The following is a 17278-nucleotide window of genomic DNA, read 5'->3' on the forward strand; positions in this document are numbered from 1 at the left end:
CAGTTGGTGCAAAAGCCAGAAACCCTGTTTACTAAATAACATTGTGATTTATATTTTGCTGCCTGAAGCAATTTGCTCTCTGCTCTATTTAAGGGTTTAGACATTCTCTCCTTTTCTTGATGAGGGTACTTAGCTAAGCAGTATGTGGAAGCTAGTAGGAATCTTCCAGAAATTTCCTTCCAGCCAGTGGGTCAGAGACATTCCTGAAAGGTTTTTAATGTTAAACTTCTTGTAAAGCAGTAAATGCTACCCCAGGGGTAGGGGTGTGTTGTGGGATTTTTTTTAAAGTAGATAAAGAATTTAGTTAGTATCTAACTAAATCATGCATATATAGTTAGTATCTAACAAGTCATGCATATATAATTTGGCTGCCCTTTGATTTAAATTATGGTAATAAGATAATTTCATTAATGTTGCCAAAAAATTTGTTAACCTGTTATATTAACACTGTAATATTTGTATTTATATATTCCCCAGTGTTTGTAAGAGTGCCTTTAACTTGAGAAGCCCCAAGTGATTTGCACATTGAACATTCTACTAGACTCTGCATGAAAATAAAGATTAAAAATAATGACAATCAGACCTTCAAATTACTCTGAAAATAAAACAATTCAGGAATACCCAGGGAAAGAGAAGGGTATCTTCATTTATGCTATTGTTACCATTATACTAGATTCCTCTCTTAAGCAGAATTAGAGATAAAATAGTAGTATGGCTTGACAGTTTAATACCATTATGTAATTTTTGTAGTTTAGAATTTAAATCATAACCTACATGACAAATAAAAATTAGTTAGTGAGGCTTGATTCCCAGGTGAGTGTAAAGAAAACTATCAGATGATTTTGTAGGTCTTGAAATTGCTGTTCATGTGAAATTGGAGTATATGCATCGGAAAAATCTGTGACCATAGAGCTGTTTTATGAACGCATATGTTCTTTTAATTCCCAAGTTTTAAAAAAGATAAAAGGTGGAATCCAATTCTATAAGATGGAACCAGAGAGGGTTATAATTTGACTGTAACATTAACTTCTTACACACATTCTCTGCTTGATAAAATGTAAAAGAAAATTAGCATATTCTTCCTGCCCTGAAATTTAATTCAAATTATTTTAGAACTAGTTTAACTTCTGACAGCTGAAATGCATACATTAGCCATGTAGAGCCATCTGCAAGGCAAACACATTCTTACCTCATACATTTCTAATTGGAACGTGTTGTCTTGCAGGCATCATTTGATGCCATGCTCTGACTGGTAATGAATTCTGGAATCATGCATCTCCCCAAGGATTTATACTGTATGGATTAAGGACAGTTTTTTGAGAATTTCAGTTATTTTCACACTTTGGTTCTAAGTGTAACCATCATTTCTTGGGTAGCAGCCTGATTATATGAAGAGTTACTATCCCCCAAACCAGGGGTTACTTTAGGTAGATAGGCATTATATAGAATTTTTTTAAGTATTATACTTCCATTTTAATTTACCAGGATGGTCAGCTAATTTTTTCTGTCAATATCTGATATCCTTCACTTTATACAGGTAATACTGTAAAGCTACATGAGATTTATTGTCTCTACAGTCTGAAATTCATTCTCAGGCTCAGAAACAGTGGAATATATTACATGATTAGCATTTTAATACTATTTTTTTGAATGACAGAGTAAAAAGGATTTGAAATAATTAATTTTTAATGTTTTCATCAGTATCAAATGACTTATAATAATCCTTTTATTGGTGGCATTTACAGTCTCTGCTTCATTGTCTTGTTTGAGGATAAAATATTGCATATGGAGCATTTTTAAGTTATTGCCGATTACATTTTAATGATTTAATGGAAATGTGGAAATACTTCAACTAAATGTTGAAAATGTTTGATGGAAAATGAAATAGATTATTCATAAGTGAAATGGTATCTACTGAAAAGTCAGAATATAATTAGTGCAGTTTTCTCATCGTAAAACCAAAGTACAAATTTAAATAAGCCATCACTAATACAGTAGCATAATGATTTGTATCACTTGTATATCATCAATCTAGAAATCCTGGGAGCAAATTTATTTAATTTGTAAATTAGTATTGAGATTTCAAGGGCATGAAGCTGAAGGAGTCTTTCATTACATTGTAAAGTAGAGTGGACAATTAAAAGGTGGCTGAGGGATGGCAGCATTACTGTTGAGTAATACAGAGTAATATTCTGTAGTATTGAGTTCCAGAATATTTTATAAACTCAAAAACTAGTTAGCTAAGTGCACACAGGACAGTGACTGCTGCTACAATATTACAGGAAGTGCTAACAGATAGATTTTAAATTTCGAACAGTCCTGTGGGGCCTTTTCAGTAGCATTTCCATATACCATGAACAATCCTGAATGAAGCAGCATACTTTCCTGACCAAGGACCAATGTGTAAAGAGCCCTTAAGAAGATCAGGTCTAGGCAGCCTGAGCCAAGACCTTGAGGGGTTTCATCTCCTCCGGCACAACGAGCAAATAGGCTCATAAGCCACTCTTCTGTTCCTACCAGCCTCAAACAGAACTGAGGGAACAGTCAGTTGTTTTCTAGGCAGTGGTCAGTAAAATATTCTTGTGTTTTAATACTGATCTTGAGTTTTCTAAGCCAGGTTGAAGGGCATTTATCCTGGCACTGCTACCCAGTACTGATATCTACTACCTCCCTGGAAGCAGTTGCTTTGCTGTCCTTTGCTTATCTGCTATTTTACACCTTCATGGTTATTTTCTTGCAAGAACCAGCCATACTCTGGCTCCTGGCATCTTTTTTACAGGGACACAAAAGTTTCTTTGAAAACATCCTGAGGTTTTATTTATATCTAGTACCACAAGGTGTTTTGTTCCTCTTCGTCATGCGTATATATTTTCCTTCCATTTATATGTGCCCCAACTTTCATTAAAGGCTGTGGAATAAGTCAGGTTAAGATTCCCACCTGGTTATAAATTCAAAATTTTGAGAGAGTGGTATGTCATGCCTTAGCAAAACAAACTGATTGAAATAGAAGAGCAGCCCCAGAGGACAGAAAGCAATGAAAAATAACAATACACAATCTTGCCTTCTTTGGATAGATTCCAGCAGTCATAGGTGAACCTATATACCTTAAGAAACCTGGGATTATTGGGGAATCTTTTAACGGAGCAGAAAAGGAAAATCAGTGTGTGTTGTCAGATGCCCTGTATAGCTCCTGAGGACTTGTTATAGGACACCTGCTCAGTTGAGAACCCCAAAGTGCCAGGGGAGACTACAGAGTGCCCTGGACAGCACTCAAAGGACAAGGAAATCCATTTGATCTCCTACATAACTCTGCCCAGATGAGAGTCTTTCCTTGAGAAGCAAGCCCTGAGCTTTTTTTTCCCCCAGTGTCAGTCTGATGACTTGTCCAAAAGCGTTCCTCTGATCAAATTTGTCGGCTTAGTCAGGACATTTTCTGCAGTGTTCATCAGAGATGAAGTTTGTCATGTAGGATTTGTCTGTAATAAAATAATTTTAGTAAAACCTCCTGGGAAAAATGTGGGATTATACATACCCTTGGTCTTCTTTTAGGAACTTTTTTTAACAATAAAAAACCTGTAAAAATTATGATCAAGTGAAAAGTTGAATGTCCTCAATTATACATTATTACATTTTATGATTAAACTTACACAGTGTAATGGTGTAGAGTAGTCTACGCCATTACAGTCTACATTTTAGTGCCTCATCAGAAATGTAGAAATATTTCAACCAAAGAAGATGTTTGGTACAAAATTAAATAGATTATTATATAAGTTATTTTTAACTATGTAATTTTACTAAGCTATTATAGACTATTTTTTTTTCCAGTGTTATATCACAGCTACAAAGATTTAAGACTCTGGAGGTTCAGTTTAGTTTCAGTCATAGAGTAATCAAATATAAATAAACATAAAATTTGAACTTGCTTTCATGAGAAATTCTGAAAACTCCAGAAATGCTATCAAAATATGTTTTACAGTAATACAAAAAGTTTGTAAGACACAAATCCAGTTGCGGGTGTATATGAGAAACCGTACTCTAGAGTGATGACTCTCATTGATTCTGCTGGGATCCAGATCACTGCTGAAATCCATCATAAACACATCCATTTAAGGCTTTAGATCCCAATATTTGAAATCCTAAAGAATCCATTTTGAAGAAATGTGATCTTCAATTCTGCATCAGGTCACTTTAAAAGGAAGGTCTCATATTGGGAATGACAAATTGAGGCAGACAAAATAGGAGGTACTGTTTGAAATTTGAATTCAAACCCTTACCTGTAAAAAATAAGATTTTAGACTTGAACATTTGAATAATAAGTTTAGATATAAAGTTGGCATATCAATTTCTGACACTAGGATTACTAATATGGAAATAATATAACTAAACCTTCTGTGATTCTTTCCTTAGTGCTCTTATAAGTACTGCAGAGAACTGCAACAACCACAGATTTCAATCAGTAAAAAGAAAAATAACTTTTTAAAGATTGAACTGGTTACCAAAGAGAGACTGGTCATATTGAATCAAGATAACAGTGAAAGAAGAGAAAATTGTAATTAATTCTAGATGGATATGTACAGAAAAGTACAGAAATGAATAAAAATGTGGGCCAAGTTTTTCTAGCATTATACTGCTTTTTGTTTTTAAGGGAAGACATGATGTTCTCCTCAGACATTTCTGTTTTATTTACCTCTTATTCAGGAATTCCCTTATTCTAGTCCTCAACCAGTCAATTCTTGTGTGATGACTTCACAGAATGACTCATATGAGAGAGACTTTATTCTCTTAATAATTTCCGTGGTCCTTTGCTGGCATCTCACTAATAACTCTGTATTCCCTTTGGACAGGACAGCCCTGAACTGGACAGAGCCCCCGCAGAGATGGACCCACCAATGCTGAGCCAAGTGGCAGGACCATCTTCTGTGACACCATTAGCCTTCTTGACACAAGGATGCACTGCTGGCTTATATTCAATTTGAAGTCTACCAGAACTCCCAGGTTTTCTGGGAGTGTAGAGCTGCTTTCCAGCTGGGTTACCTCCTGCATGTACCGAGGCATGGGGGAGCTGTTCCCAGGTGCAGGACTGCTCTTGTTGAACAGCATGATGTTCCATTTCTCCATGTCAGTCCATTTCTCCAGCCAAAGTTCCACTGGACACAACCCTCCGGTGTACTATCCACTTCTTCCTATTTTGTGCTCTGCAGCTTGCTGAGAGTATGCTCTGCCCCATAATCCAGGTCACTATTGAAGATGATGAACAGGATAGGATGCAGGTTTGTTCTCCGGGATACACCACTAGCTACTCGCCTTCAGGTAGACTTTGTGCCACTAATCACAGCACTATGAGCTTGCTCTTCAAGCCAGTTTTAAATCCACCTCACAGTTTGTTAAGGATACTATTACTGACAGAAGCCTTGGCCTGAACTAAAGTGCAAATGGGACCATATGGATTTTATTTAACAATAAATGGATTTTATTTAACAATAAAATGAGAGGGAGAGGGAGAGGGAGAGGGAGGGGGGAGGGAGAGGGAGAGGGAGAGAGAGCAAGGGAGAAGAAAGCAAGAGAGAGCAGAAGGTAGTCACCACTCATGGATCCAGAGGTGTCCTTTTGATCCTTCTTAACCCAGGGTTCTTGGTGGTAGGGTTCTGAGGTCATTCAAAGCTTTTCACTATTTATACATTTTTGTAAGCAAAGGAACTAATGGTCATTGGTTACATAGTTCTCTTATTCTATTGGCTAAAGGATTCCCTCACTTCTAGTGCTGATACTGAGTCTCATGCTCAGTCTTCCTCTGGGTTGTGAGTTGGTGGCTGCAATCTCTGCCTGCCAGAATTACCTTTTACCCAGCCTGAGCTGACTTCAGCACAGTTGGTGAGTTGGCTTTCCTCTTGGCCCATAGAATCAGCCATTATCACTGATACATTCTTCTCCCCAGCTTTGTTAACTTCCCCCTAGGCCTGAGATAACACTCAGACAACATCTTTATCTTGTCTCATGTATTCCTCATGGTGTCTTAATTCACAGTTCAAGTTTCAGGTATGCACAGAGGCATGGTGGTTGCAGAGGCCAGTTGTCCCATAACCTGCTGATCAGGATCTTTGTTTGACCAGCGATAAGCATACGAGCAGCAGATTCTTTACACACTTTGTCACTGTGAATTTTTGTCTGATTACCCAGGATGTGCTAGCTAGATCTGTCAGGCTTGGAGTTGGGCCGTTCTGTCACTCCATTCTGTGCTTATCTCATGGAAAAGTCTTTCTGTGGTAACTGTGTTTGAGACAGAAAATGGTGATCTTTAAGTCCTTATACTAGTACTGTCTGCCTTTCTGGTAAATAAAAGGCATCTCTAAGGATAGCTTGGTGTCTTGGTCCACATCCAGAGCAATCCAAAGCATCTTTCCTCACAGCCTCTGCCTGGGTATGGGGCTGAACACCAGCAGATGCTCTTGATACCCTATCTTTCTTTTCTGTTCATCTGTGACCTAGAATTCCCCAGAGGAGAGTGTGCATCTCATAGTTATAATGTTGTCAGGATAGCAAAGAACAAAAGATCCTGAAAACACATCCAAAAAGCAACACTACATACCATGAAGACAGTTACTTGTCAGATGATAGCTACAATAGATAATCTTACTCCCAGACTTTCATGTTATCAGCAATAATTTTCTCTAAAAATGACAAAACACACTGGTTCTTCCTTCTTTTCCATCTCAGTATCACTAAGTGAAGCAGTTGACATGTGATAAAAACATGAGGTGTATATACAGAATACTGGGGAAAGCTTCACTTGGATCTGAGCTTCTGTAGGCAGGCACAAGCCATGTAAGACTCTGTTGTGCTTCACAGCAGCTGCTCCCTGAGCAGCTATTTTTTGGGATTTTTTTTTTTAGAGTTGTCTCATGAGAGAAGCAAGATGACTGAACCTTTGGCAGGTAGGGGAGCTACAAACATACCCACTGGCTGACAAAAAACTCACACACTTCTGAGTAGGCATGAAGGTCCTTTTCCAGTAAATGTGATACCTAAGTCTTGTCCTGGGTTTCTGCTGTCTTCAACTGCTAAATGGTCTTGACTAACAGTGCCAGTACTGAGAATTCTTCATTATCAGAATATGTTAAGAACCAGACCATGCTCCCAGATGATTTCTGACAAAAGATGCCTGGAAAGTAATGAAACAAATAAAAGGCTGCTAATATAAAAAAAGTTAATCCCAGTAGTGAAAAAATCAGCAAAACTTTGCTGCTCCCCAAGCAGAAAAAAAAGGGATATCATAGAATACAATGAATAAAAAAAAAATTCCACCAAGCAAAATCTAGTGAAATGACTGCAAAATATTAAAAACAACCCAAATTTTATTGTAAACATTTTAATACTACGATAGTTACAAATACACACTTGCTTATCAGGATCAATTGAACCAGAAAATAGCCTACAAAGGACCTGCTCTTGCTCGAAGAGATATTGACAGGACTTTACAGCAGACTTCAAGGAAAACCAAATTTAAGCTTTTAAATGGTTTCTGCATTTTTACAGAAATACGTATCTCAAAAAATCCCAATATATGACAAAAAACGTGCATCTCCACTCTATACCTCTTCGGTGTTTTCCTCCTATGGAGGATTGATCTCTCAGAGTTGGAGTAGCCTTCATAATGTACATTTTTAATAATTTAAGAAAAATCTTCCTGTGGAATTAATAACAATCCATATAAAATGAAACAATATTGCTCAAGAAACTGTTTAGGCCTTGAAGAAAGGTAGAGTTAAACAATTAGAAATGTCCTGCAAAACTGTGAGTCCTACTAACTTTAGAAAAATGTCTCTCTCAGTCATCAATTCTTGTTGAAAATGTACAAAAGAAGCCAATATTAAATTGTATTTTTACTCTTCTTTGTGGCCCTTTTTCAAATAAAACCATGGTAACATGCTATTAAAAATGGTGTAACTTTTTCTTATATAACTAGTTAGCTTCTATATTACATTTCTTATGTCTTAATATATTTTTGAATATTTACTGAAGGATATTGCTTTACCAGGCAGCCTCATTAAAATTTTAAACAATATTATTACTGGAATTTTAGACTATATCACTTAAAGTAATTTTTCATGACATTTTTTTGTTTTAGGTTTTCTGAGATCAAAATGTAGAAGCAATTTTTTTTTTAACACGGAGTTGGTCTCTCCCTTTTCTGACATATGAGCTGTAATTTCAGAAATTTAGAGAGGCAAACAAAAATTGAAGTTAGAATGGCAGTCCTGGCATATATGAGAGAACTGCTTAAATTTGTGGATAATATTTTAGCATACACACCCACACATCTGCATGTAGCCAAATAGGAGCGTATGACTTATACCCCCTAGTTTTTAAAATACTTCCACCAAATGTTTTATTCCAGCCTTAAAGCTTTAGAAAGATTATGCTTAATGTCATCAATAATAGAGCCAGTCACTTTTAGGAAGAGACAAAGTAACTGGATGTGGATTATTCTTATTACAATAATGTATTTTTGGCAAAGCCACAAGTATGTGGTGATGGGGAATTTCAGTTCTTACATCTCTTTAAATTTGCATATATTAAAAAAGACAACAGATTATTTAGTCTAATCAGTGTAGTTTTTGTAATTTTTAGTTCTACTCATATGTTCTTGAAAAGATTGTTTTATGCAGCCTGTTAGAAATGAAATATTTGTAGTTGATTTACTGCTGATTTTCAGATTAAGTGAAAGTTTCTTTTCCTGATCTCTTCATAGCCTGTAAGAGGCTGACCATGCTGGAGCTGCTCCAGTAAAGGAATATAAGATCATTCTTAATAAAACTCTGATTTCATTCCATCACATTTGGCAGATGGCACCTTCCACAACATATTTCTCCTTGTTCTCTGCTAGAACAGGGGAGTACACCACCTACTGAAAAACCACAGGTCTCCCACACAAATTCTGATACTAGAGGGACAATATACCTACACTTACATGCTTTTCTAGATGAAAGTACAGTGTACTTTGAAGAGTCATGCCACTAGAAATAAAAACTTCCTTGTACCTCCCTGAAAAGTAAAGCCCTAAACTACTGTGTGCCATTCTTCAGAACCTGATTCCCACATTCATTTCTAGTATCTTGTACTATAATTTAATAGATGCTCTTAAAAATACTGTCTAAATAGCAAGTCTGGAATTATTGTTGAACTGGTTGCAGTTTGGTACTGTAACTCATCAATTTTTATTTAGAGTAACTACAAAGTGCTTCAGAGTAGTTTCACAAGAAAGGTGCAAATAAATACTGTGCCCTCTTATATCCGGTCCCATGAGACATAAAGTCCTGGAGAGCCCACATTTTAAAGTATCCTCAATTTTTACAGCAATTTAATAATGATACTGATTTCTTATACTGGAGAATGCTTCTGTCTCCAGTGTTTATTTGGGTCAGTGTCTAACAGCATCATAGCCAACAGGCCTGCTGCTTGCCCTCCATTAGTCTTGCTGGATCCAAACACACTCATCTGAATGGGTAAAAAAGGTATGGTGCTACAGTGGGAATCTGCACAAAAATGGTCTTCTTACTGTGCAGAACTTGTGGTTGTTAGTTGATTCCTTTTGATTAATATTTGCAGAAAAGATGAACTGGCAGCACACTGCAGTGTAATTTTTCTTTTTGGTTAATAGGCTCAAAATATCACAGTGGAATGCTGACAGGTCTATCAGTTGTCAAAATTTTCCAGGATTTGGATCATGGCACTGAAATAGCTCTGATGAATGTCTGCGCAATGCATGGTACAGCACTTCTCCTGCTCCCAAAGGATCCGAGTAAAAATGGGAAGCATCTTTATTGCTTTTATGTATGAGGAATTGAAGCACCAATGAGTGAGTGAAGTGTGTCAACACAGAGTGAAACCCCTAAATGACTCTATAGATTACATTCTTTTTTAGTACACAGACTTCCCCTAAAAACTGGGAGTACTTCTACAGAGTAATCATTTTATAAATTAGGGGTAAATTCTTTTCCTATCAAAATTTCCCAAAGGCAAAACTGCCACTGAATGAAGTATGATGTAGATTTCACATTACATTTGTAACCAAACTCAAGTACTTTGTCACATATAGGAGAAGTAACGAACAGCTGCACAGCATGCTTGATGCAGTCTATTCCAATTCTGAATGATAAAAATGCAATATCAAACATTTTAACCTTTTTTCAATATTTTTCTATTCACAATTTTTCTGTTCCCATGACTCTCATTTTCCTTAACTGTTATTTCTACAGCCTAAAGAGGGAAAAAGAAATAACAAAGGAAACAGAAAACAATAAATCCTATTATCCAGTTGACTGAATAAATGTATATGATCACCAAGTCCATATCAAACCGCCATCCACGGCTATCATCCTCGAAGTCCATGAAGTCCATCCTGTGAGCAGCATGTGGGAAATGCCTCCTGGTCACAGTATTTGAGCGCCTTCGAAAACCTGCTGAAAAACAGACAAGGAGATAAAAATCTTTTTAAAAAGAACCAGATTGACTAGCAAAAAAAGTTAGCACTCCTTCCTCCAGTTATCAAAAAGACAAATAGAAGCAGGAAATCTCACACCTCACTGGTAAGTTTCATCACTTTGTTGGACAAGAAGCTATCTTTGGAATTGATTTTGAAGGATTTAAAAAGTAACACTGTGTTCCTTAAAAAGTAACTCTGTGTTCCATGTCTAGAAAATAATATGTTTGTTTGTTTGTGTATGGATTTCTCTACCATAATAAAGTAATGATATCTGCTTAAGTTATCCAGATTTATGAGCACCTCTCTTTTGGTGCCCTCTTTCACTGAGTTTGACTTAGTGATCTAGAAGTGAAAGGCTCCATATACTGTAATGAATCTCTTCAGTAATTGGTTAAAATGGGTTCCCTAAGATGGGTTCTACTCTTCTGAATTCTCCAGTAATCAAAAGTATCCAGATCTGAACCTATATAGTGCAACAGCTGATACACATTTGAATTCCTTTTACTAGAATCGGAGATTATCTTTCAAAGATAAAATAAATAAATCTTCTAAATGAATTATGCTTGCTTTAATATAATGCTCATTATGTTTAATATAATGCATACCAGGTGAAAATTCAATTTTTAAATCACTGTTTCTATGCTGATAACACCTTAAAAATATATAGGCAGATGCAAACAAGTCAAGTGGAAGTAAAAATCCTGTGTCTCCAAGATGGCCTGAGTGTGGGGTCCTGCCAAAAGGTCTGTCCTCTTCATTGTCCCCCAGACTTCTCCAAGTAGCAAGAGAGGTACTGTGGAAGCAGACCTCTTCCCTATGTCAAGACATGAGTTTGGAGAAGAGTCTGTGCAGCTGTGTCAAACAGTAGGCTGTGGCACAAAAAAGAGCCTGGGAGTTGTGTTGCGAAGGCAGAAAATCTGTCCGATTCTGATAAAGGGCTGTTGTACTCTGGATTTTTCCTCTGTTTTCATGGAATGAGAAATTTTTATGATGCATTCTGTATTCTTTAATAATTTCTGAACAGAAAAATACCTTTTGTATTTCCAACTAGAGTGTAAACCACATTTCTTAACCATCTGCAGATAAAAGCTGAGAGCTGTAGAGCTCCTCAAAAACGGAACAGCAACATAGAGTAGGGGTTTGAATTATGAAACAGAAGACCTGAGGGAGCACCAAACATCTTTTAATGTATTTTTCTACTACATAAAAAAAATCCTATCATACATGATTTCAATCCCCAAACATTACAGTCCCCAAATAATTAATGTATGGGCATGTATTTGTGCAAAAAATATATTTTATTTAACTTTCTTTCATATGCCTGTGTTGCCACACTCTGAACAAGAACTTCTACTGAAGTTACATGAATATGCATGCACAGTGCTGGCAGAGTCTGGCAGACTGTTAGTGGGAACCTGTTACTAGATAACAAAAACAACGTTTTGTGCAAATCACACTTTTATATGCACCAAAGTGTGCAAACAAAAAAGGTTTTCAGTAAGCATCAGTAGGCACATCTGTTGCACTTTGCAACCTTCTATGAAGTACTAGCAAAGCACTAAATAAAAATACAAAAAATGAAAATATCCTCTCAATTTTATAAGTTGACCTACTTTTTTAAAACTAGAAAATAGAAGGTACAAGATAGAAAATTTTACTCTAAAAATGTTCCCAAATGAATAATATGCAAGCTACAATAACCATTTACATTAAAAGGGCTCACGTAAAATTAAATTATGTACGAACAAGTGTTCTGAGGTTATCAGATATACCAAAGTACATAATTTTGGCACAGCCTCTTCTTTCTGCATGGATGAGAAGAGCTATTGAAAGACTGTGAGAAAAATGCAAGTATAGACTGAGACCTTCCCATATGTGCCCTTGCAGCACCTGGCAGCTTAGTGAGCTAGATCTTTGGAAGTTGTTTCCAGAACAATGTGTTAAAACAGCATTGCACCTGTCTCTGCATGCTTGTGAACCAGATCTCACACTGACTCCATTTACTGTACTTTATGTCCCTTGGTGGAGCAGTTTTGGAGTAAATAAATTGTTTTTCTTTCAGGTAAAACTAGAAACAGAAGATGAGTTCTTAGAGCTCAGAAGTGTTCCAGTAACGTGCTTCAACTACTAACGGGCATTTAGCCCTTGGGACTACAAATTGCTTCACATGCAAATGTGGACATCTGACCTCACAGCATCAATTTTTGTGCTCTATTATAGCTGATATAATTGCTAATGCAAGAATGCCTCTGAGAGACAGGGAATAATCTTTTCTGCAACATCTTTATGCCATTCATAATTTTACAGATCTCTAGTATCTGTTTTCTCTAATACGCTTTCCAAACAAAAGAACTTTTGAATTTTCTTTGTATGGAAAAAGCTTCAAAACTTCATCCTATCCTTTCCACATTATGCTTCACCCTCCTTTATTTTTCTCTGAGATGATGTAGTCTAAAATTATGTGCAAAATTTGAGTTGTGGGATCACCACAAATCCAGACAATGACAAAATATTTTGTTATTATTCCTGCTTACCTTTTTATTGTGGCTGTGCATGAAATGTTTTCAAAAAATTAATCCCAGTATTATCCAAATGTCTTTTTTTAAATGGCAATAGCTGATTTACAGCACACTACAGTGAATATTATGCATTATGGAGATGACTAATGCCTCTGTGTACACCTGACTGTCCTCATAGTGAAAGTGTTTTCCTTGCAATCTGAACTCTTCATATGCCTTAATGCTCATCCACTTGCCACAGAACACTGTGAACAGGTGGTCTGTCCTCTTGGTGGTCTCCTTAGAGGTATGATAAGGCTGACTGAAGATCCTCCCCAAAGCCTACCCCTTCCCTGACTGAAGAAGCCAGTTCTTTCAGCCTCTTCTTCTGGGTCAGGTTCTCCAGGCCTCTGAGCATCCCAGCCAAACCTGGGTCGCTCTGCTAAACCTGCTCCAGTCTACTGCTGTCTTCCCTGTACAAGGGAGGAAGGCAAAACTGCAGGATTTTAGATGTGGTCTGTTGAGCAGTAGGGGATAAAAGCTTCGTCCACAGTTTTTCATATCTCCTACTCCTGTTCACAAAGCCCAGGATGCTGCTGGCTTTCTTCACTGCCAGGGCATACTTCCAGCTCACCCACAGCTTGCTCTCCACCAGGATGCCCAGGCTCTTTCCAGAGATCTGTCCTCAGGCTTTCAGTGCACAACCTGTCTCATTGCCAAGGGCTCTTCCTTCCCAGGTGCCGGTCTCAGCATTTGTCCTTTTTGAATTTCAGAGTCCTTCCAGAACATTTCTACAGCTTGTCAATGTGTCTCTGAATGGTAGCCCTGTGTTGAGTCTATCAATCTGTCCCTAACTTTGCTGTTCTCTGCAGGCCTGATGAAAATGTGTTCTGTTGCTATCTCCAGGTCACAGATCAAAAGAACTGTTAGTTGTCAAGTTCAAATTTACTATCGTTAGTGAAGTGAATAATTTAATATCACTATAAATTTTACCAGCTGTATATGTATCACTTTACACAGACCACTGTGTCATTCTGACAAGGTCTCAGTTTGAGTTGCTATGTGCTCTTTTACACTGTATTTTCCATCTCCTACTTGGGTCTGGGTTTTTTTTTGAGGTGCCTGGCAAAAGGGTCTTTGTCTGATGCAGCACCTGCATTTCTCCAACTTCTTGTCCTGTCTGAATAGCAGCCCCACCACTGAGTCTTCCAACTTGTTGTCACCTGCAGACTTGATGAGAGCATGGAGGAAAAGAACAAAAATTTCCAAGTATTCTATAATTTTTCAAGTATACAGGTGTTTTTATGTTGTTTTCATGGTTTGACAAACAAGGTATCATCCCAAACTTCTTGCATAAATGCCAGCTTTCTCCCATATGCACATCAAGAGGCATTATATTCTGATTAGGCTAACATAATAGCTAAATTGCAAGATTTTCTAGTTAAGATGAGCTGTGAGATTTGTATTTCCAAGAAAGAAAAATCATATATTGCTACAAAGGTTTATGAGAGAGCAGCACTTATTCTGCATGAATGACTGCAAGCATGTCCCATTAACTTCTCATCTCATGCCCCAAGCTTTCAGTCTCAAGCTCTCCACTGAAATTCAAGTTCCCAAAATATCCAGTTCCTTCCCCAAACTAAGGCCCTTTAATGAAATCACCATCCTTCTCAGATCCAGAGATCCACTTCTTCTGCATGAAAAGCTTGAACCTTACCACCCTCTTGCCTCATTATTTCTCCACACACCTGTTGTCTCAGAGGTCTTTTTATCTAGAGAGAGTCATATCAAATTACAAACTTTTCTGTCTCCAGGATGCATACCAGACCTTCAGCTTTCTACGTTAAAACTTCTACTATCATCTTCCAAGGCCTTTTCCACAGCAAAATCATATTTCCAAACCTCCCTCACTATCCTGCTCTTACTTTCCTCTCACTTTCTCTCTGCTTTCCTTGCATATTTCACTCCTCTTGCCCTTCTAATATTATCTGTGGTCTCTTGCTGGCTGCCAGCACCTTATAACCATGACTTACATGACATCTTAAACATCTCTCCTTTTCTTTTCCATCCCCAAAATCCACGTCCTACTTTTTGACAGCTGTTGGGCTCTAGAAAACCTGGATGTAAAATGTACTTAAGGTACATTTGTACCTTAGTACCAAATGTACTTTCCTTTCCTGAAACCATTTTTACTTTCACTATGTTGTCTGTCTTACCAGTTGTAGACTTTTGCTGGGCTTTTGGTTTAAGTGTTAAATTCTATTGCAGTCTCAGAGAGGTAAGTTGTGTTTAAGCAGTAATTTGTGCATGCTTAAAATGTGATTTATTGAACTCACTGTGCATATGATACTGATGGCCTCTGCACATGAATAAATCAGTTGTATGCAGGCAATTTAGTGAGAAACACACAGATATTGCTTTTTAAAGGTGTCAAAGACCCCTATCTGAAAGAGTCTAGATAAGCAATCAGTTACTGTGAAAATCTGAAAATGCCATGTCCTGAAGCCTTTCATATGGGACACAAGACTTGATTCCATAAGGGACACTCCTTTCCATAAGGCAGAGCTGGGAACCACTGTTACAGCTAGATGTCTGCTTTGTGACTTTCATAAGGCATTTATTACAAAAAAGAAGAACAACATGCTACAGACAAAACTATGTAGAAATCCCAAACTGCGTAAGTGTCACTGATGTACATGTCATTTGTCAAAACAAAAGGCTTGCAAAAACGTCAGTCCTACAGAATCAAGCACCAGCCAAACAATGCTTCTTGCTGTCGGGTATTACCAAAACTATTGGGATTTATATCTAAGAATAATCTCCCCTCTCTTAAAACTTTATAAATCCTTTGGGGATCTGAGAAGAGAATACAACAAAATGAACCAGAAATATACAAAATGGAAAGGATAAAAAACCCCAATCAAAACAATGAATAGAGGTTCCAATGGCAATAACAGTTCTTAAAAATATTTATTTCATACAGCTCTAACTTCCCATATTATTTTCAAAATTATAAGTACAATTTTTTTGGTAGCTAATCTCAGAGCTTTTCTTCAGAGGTGTGTAAACAAAATAAATGCAGAATTTAAAGTTATTGATTACAAATCAATACATAAAAGCCATACTTGAATTTGGCATTTCTTTGGATCATTTATGGCCAATACCTTAAATTAACATCTCTCAGGCCTTTAGGACAGTGACAACTTTTCATTTGGACTTTTTCCTCTGTGAAATACTGTAAATTGCATTCCATCACAATTACAATTATTTTCACTTGACAAATTTGGTGGTTTTACTCTAGAGTGGAAATAAATATAAGATCTTCTTCCATTCAAATACAGTTTGTCAGATTTCAGTGAGAATTATTTATAAGTGAAGTTTTTTGCACATTCCTACTATTAGTTTGAATTCTAAGAAAAAAATACAGCATCACTTTACCAGTTAACAGTGATGTTCAGAATACTAAGCAAATAAAGAGATAAAAAGTTGGAAGACAGTTACCTCTTGCTATTTTATAGATAAAAAATTCAGCTTTTGCAAATTAAAATATGAACCCATGAAGTTAGCTTGTATATTGCGAAAAATAAGCAGATTGTGAGAAAAGAAAATGAGTAAGTTTGAAAATTAATGCCAAAAGCCATAAAGCCACATTAAATGCATACATACACATTTTGCATTGGCTATTCTGCATAACTAAGTATCTCACTCTTTATTAAATAAGAAATCTATTTACCAATTTTATGAAAATTATTCAATAGCTACTGTGTCCAGTCCCTCTCAGAAATTCAAAGAAAAAGTAGAACTCATATTTTCTCTCTTGGGCTGTTTATTTTCCTGACAATAACGGAATCAAGAAACAAGAGGACTGTGGGAGGTCATAATGACCTTCGAAAACATGCTCAGCCTGTGATTATTATCACAGAAAACATAATCATCTGTGATTATTCTATAATTATCAATACTCACAAATAGAAGCCACTTGGCTAGCTCAACTGCTAGGATATGTACTAAAATGGGAGTAATTAATTCACATATCTCAGTGTAAAAGTCACTTGACTTTGGGAGACTTGAAGGAATTTTGGAAGATAGTCAGGATGCAGATCTTTTTTTTTTTTAAGTAACTAGGTGAATTACCTGTTTGCTTTTTCTTTCTTCCCCCAAATCATAACACAAAAAGTACCAAACAGTCAGAATATTATGTAACAGCCGAGGAATGATATCAAGGAATGAAGCTGCATGGTCTCATGCATGTCATAGAGATCCAAATGCATAGGTTGCACACATTCTAGTCCATAAA

At 36.8% G+C, this 17278-nt stretch overlaps 1 protein-coding gene across 5 annotated transcripts in view; it reads right to left on the reverse strand.

Annotated features, from left to right (window-relative positions):
- Positions 1 to 7332: 7332 nt before the first annotated feature.
- Positions 7333 to 17278, reverse strand: part of RNF180 (ring finger protein 180) — a 69981-nt gene continuing 60035 nt past the window's right edge. For 3 of the 5 annotated variants that reach the window (XM_058044435.1, XM_058044436.1, XM_058044433.1), the window contains one exon: positions 7333 to 10460. In XM_058044435.1, coding sequence (XP_057900418.1) covers positions 10258 to 10460 — 203 coding nt within the window. In that variant the 3' untranslated portion in view covers positions 7333 to 10257. The remainder of the gene's footprint in view (positions 10461 to 17278) is intronic. The other 2 variants (XM_058044437.1, XM_058044434.1) reach the window with 1 other exon arrangement.

The sequence above is a fragment of the Melospiza georgiana genome, chromosome Z, assembly GCF_028018845.1.
Source record: "Melospiza georgiana isolate bMelGeo1 chromosome Z, bMelGeo1.pri, whole genome shotgun sequence".
Taxonomy (NCBI): domain Eukaryota; kingdom Metazoa; phylum Chordata; class Aves; order Passeriformes; family Passerellidae; genus Melospiza; species Melospiza georgiana.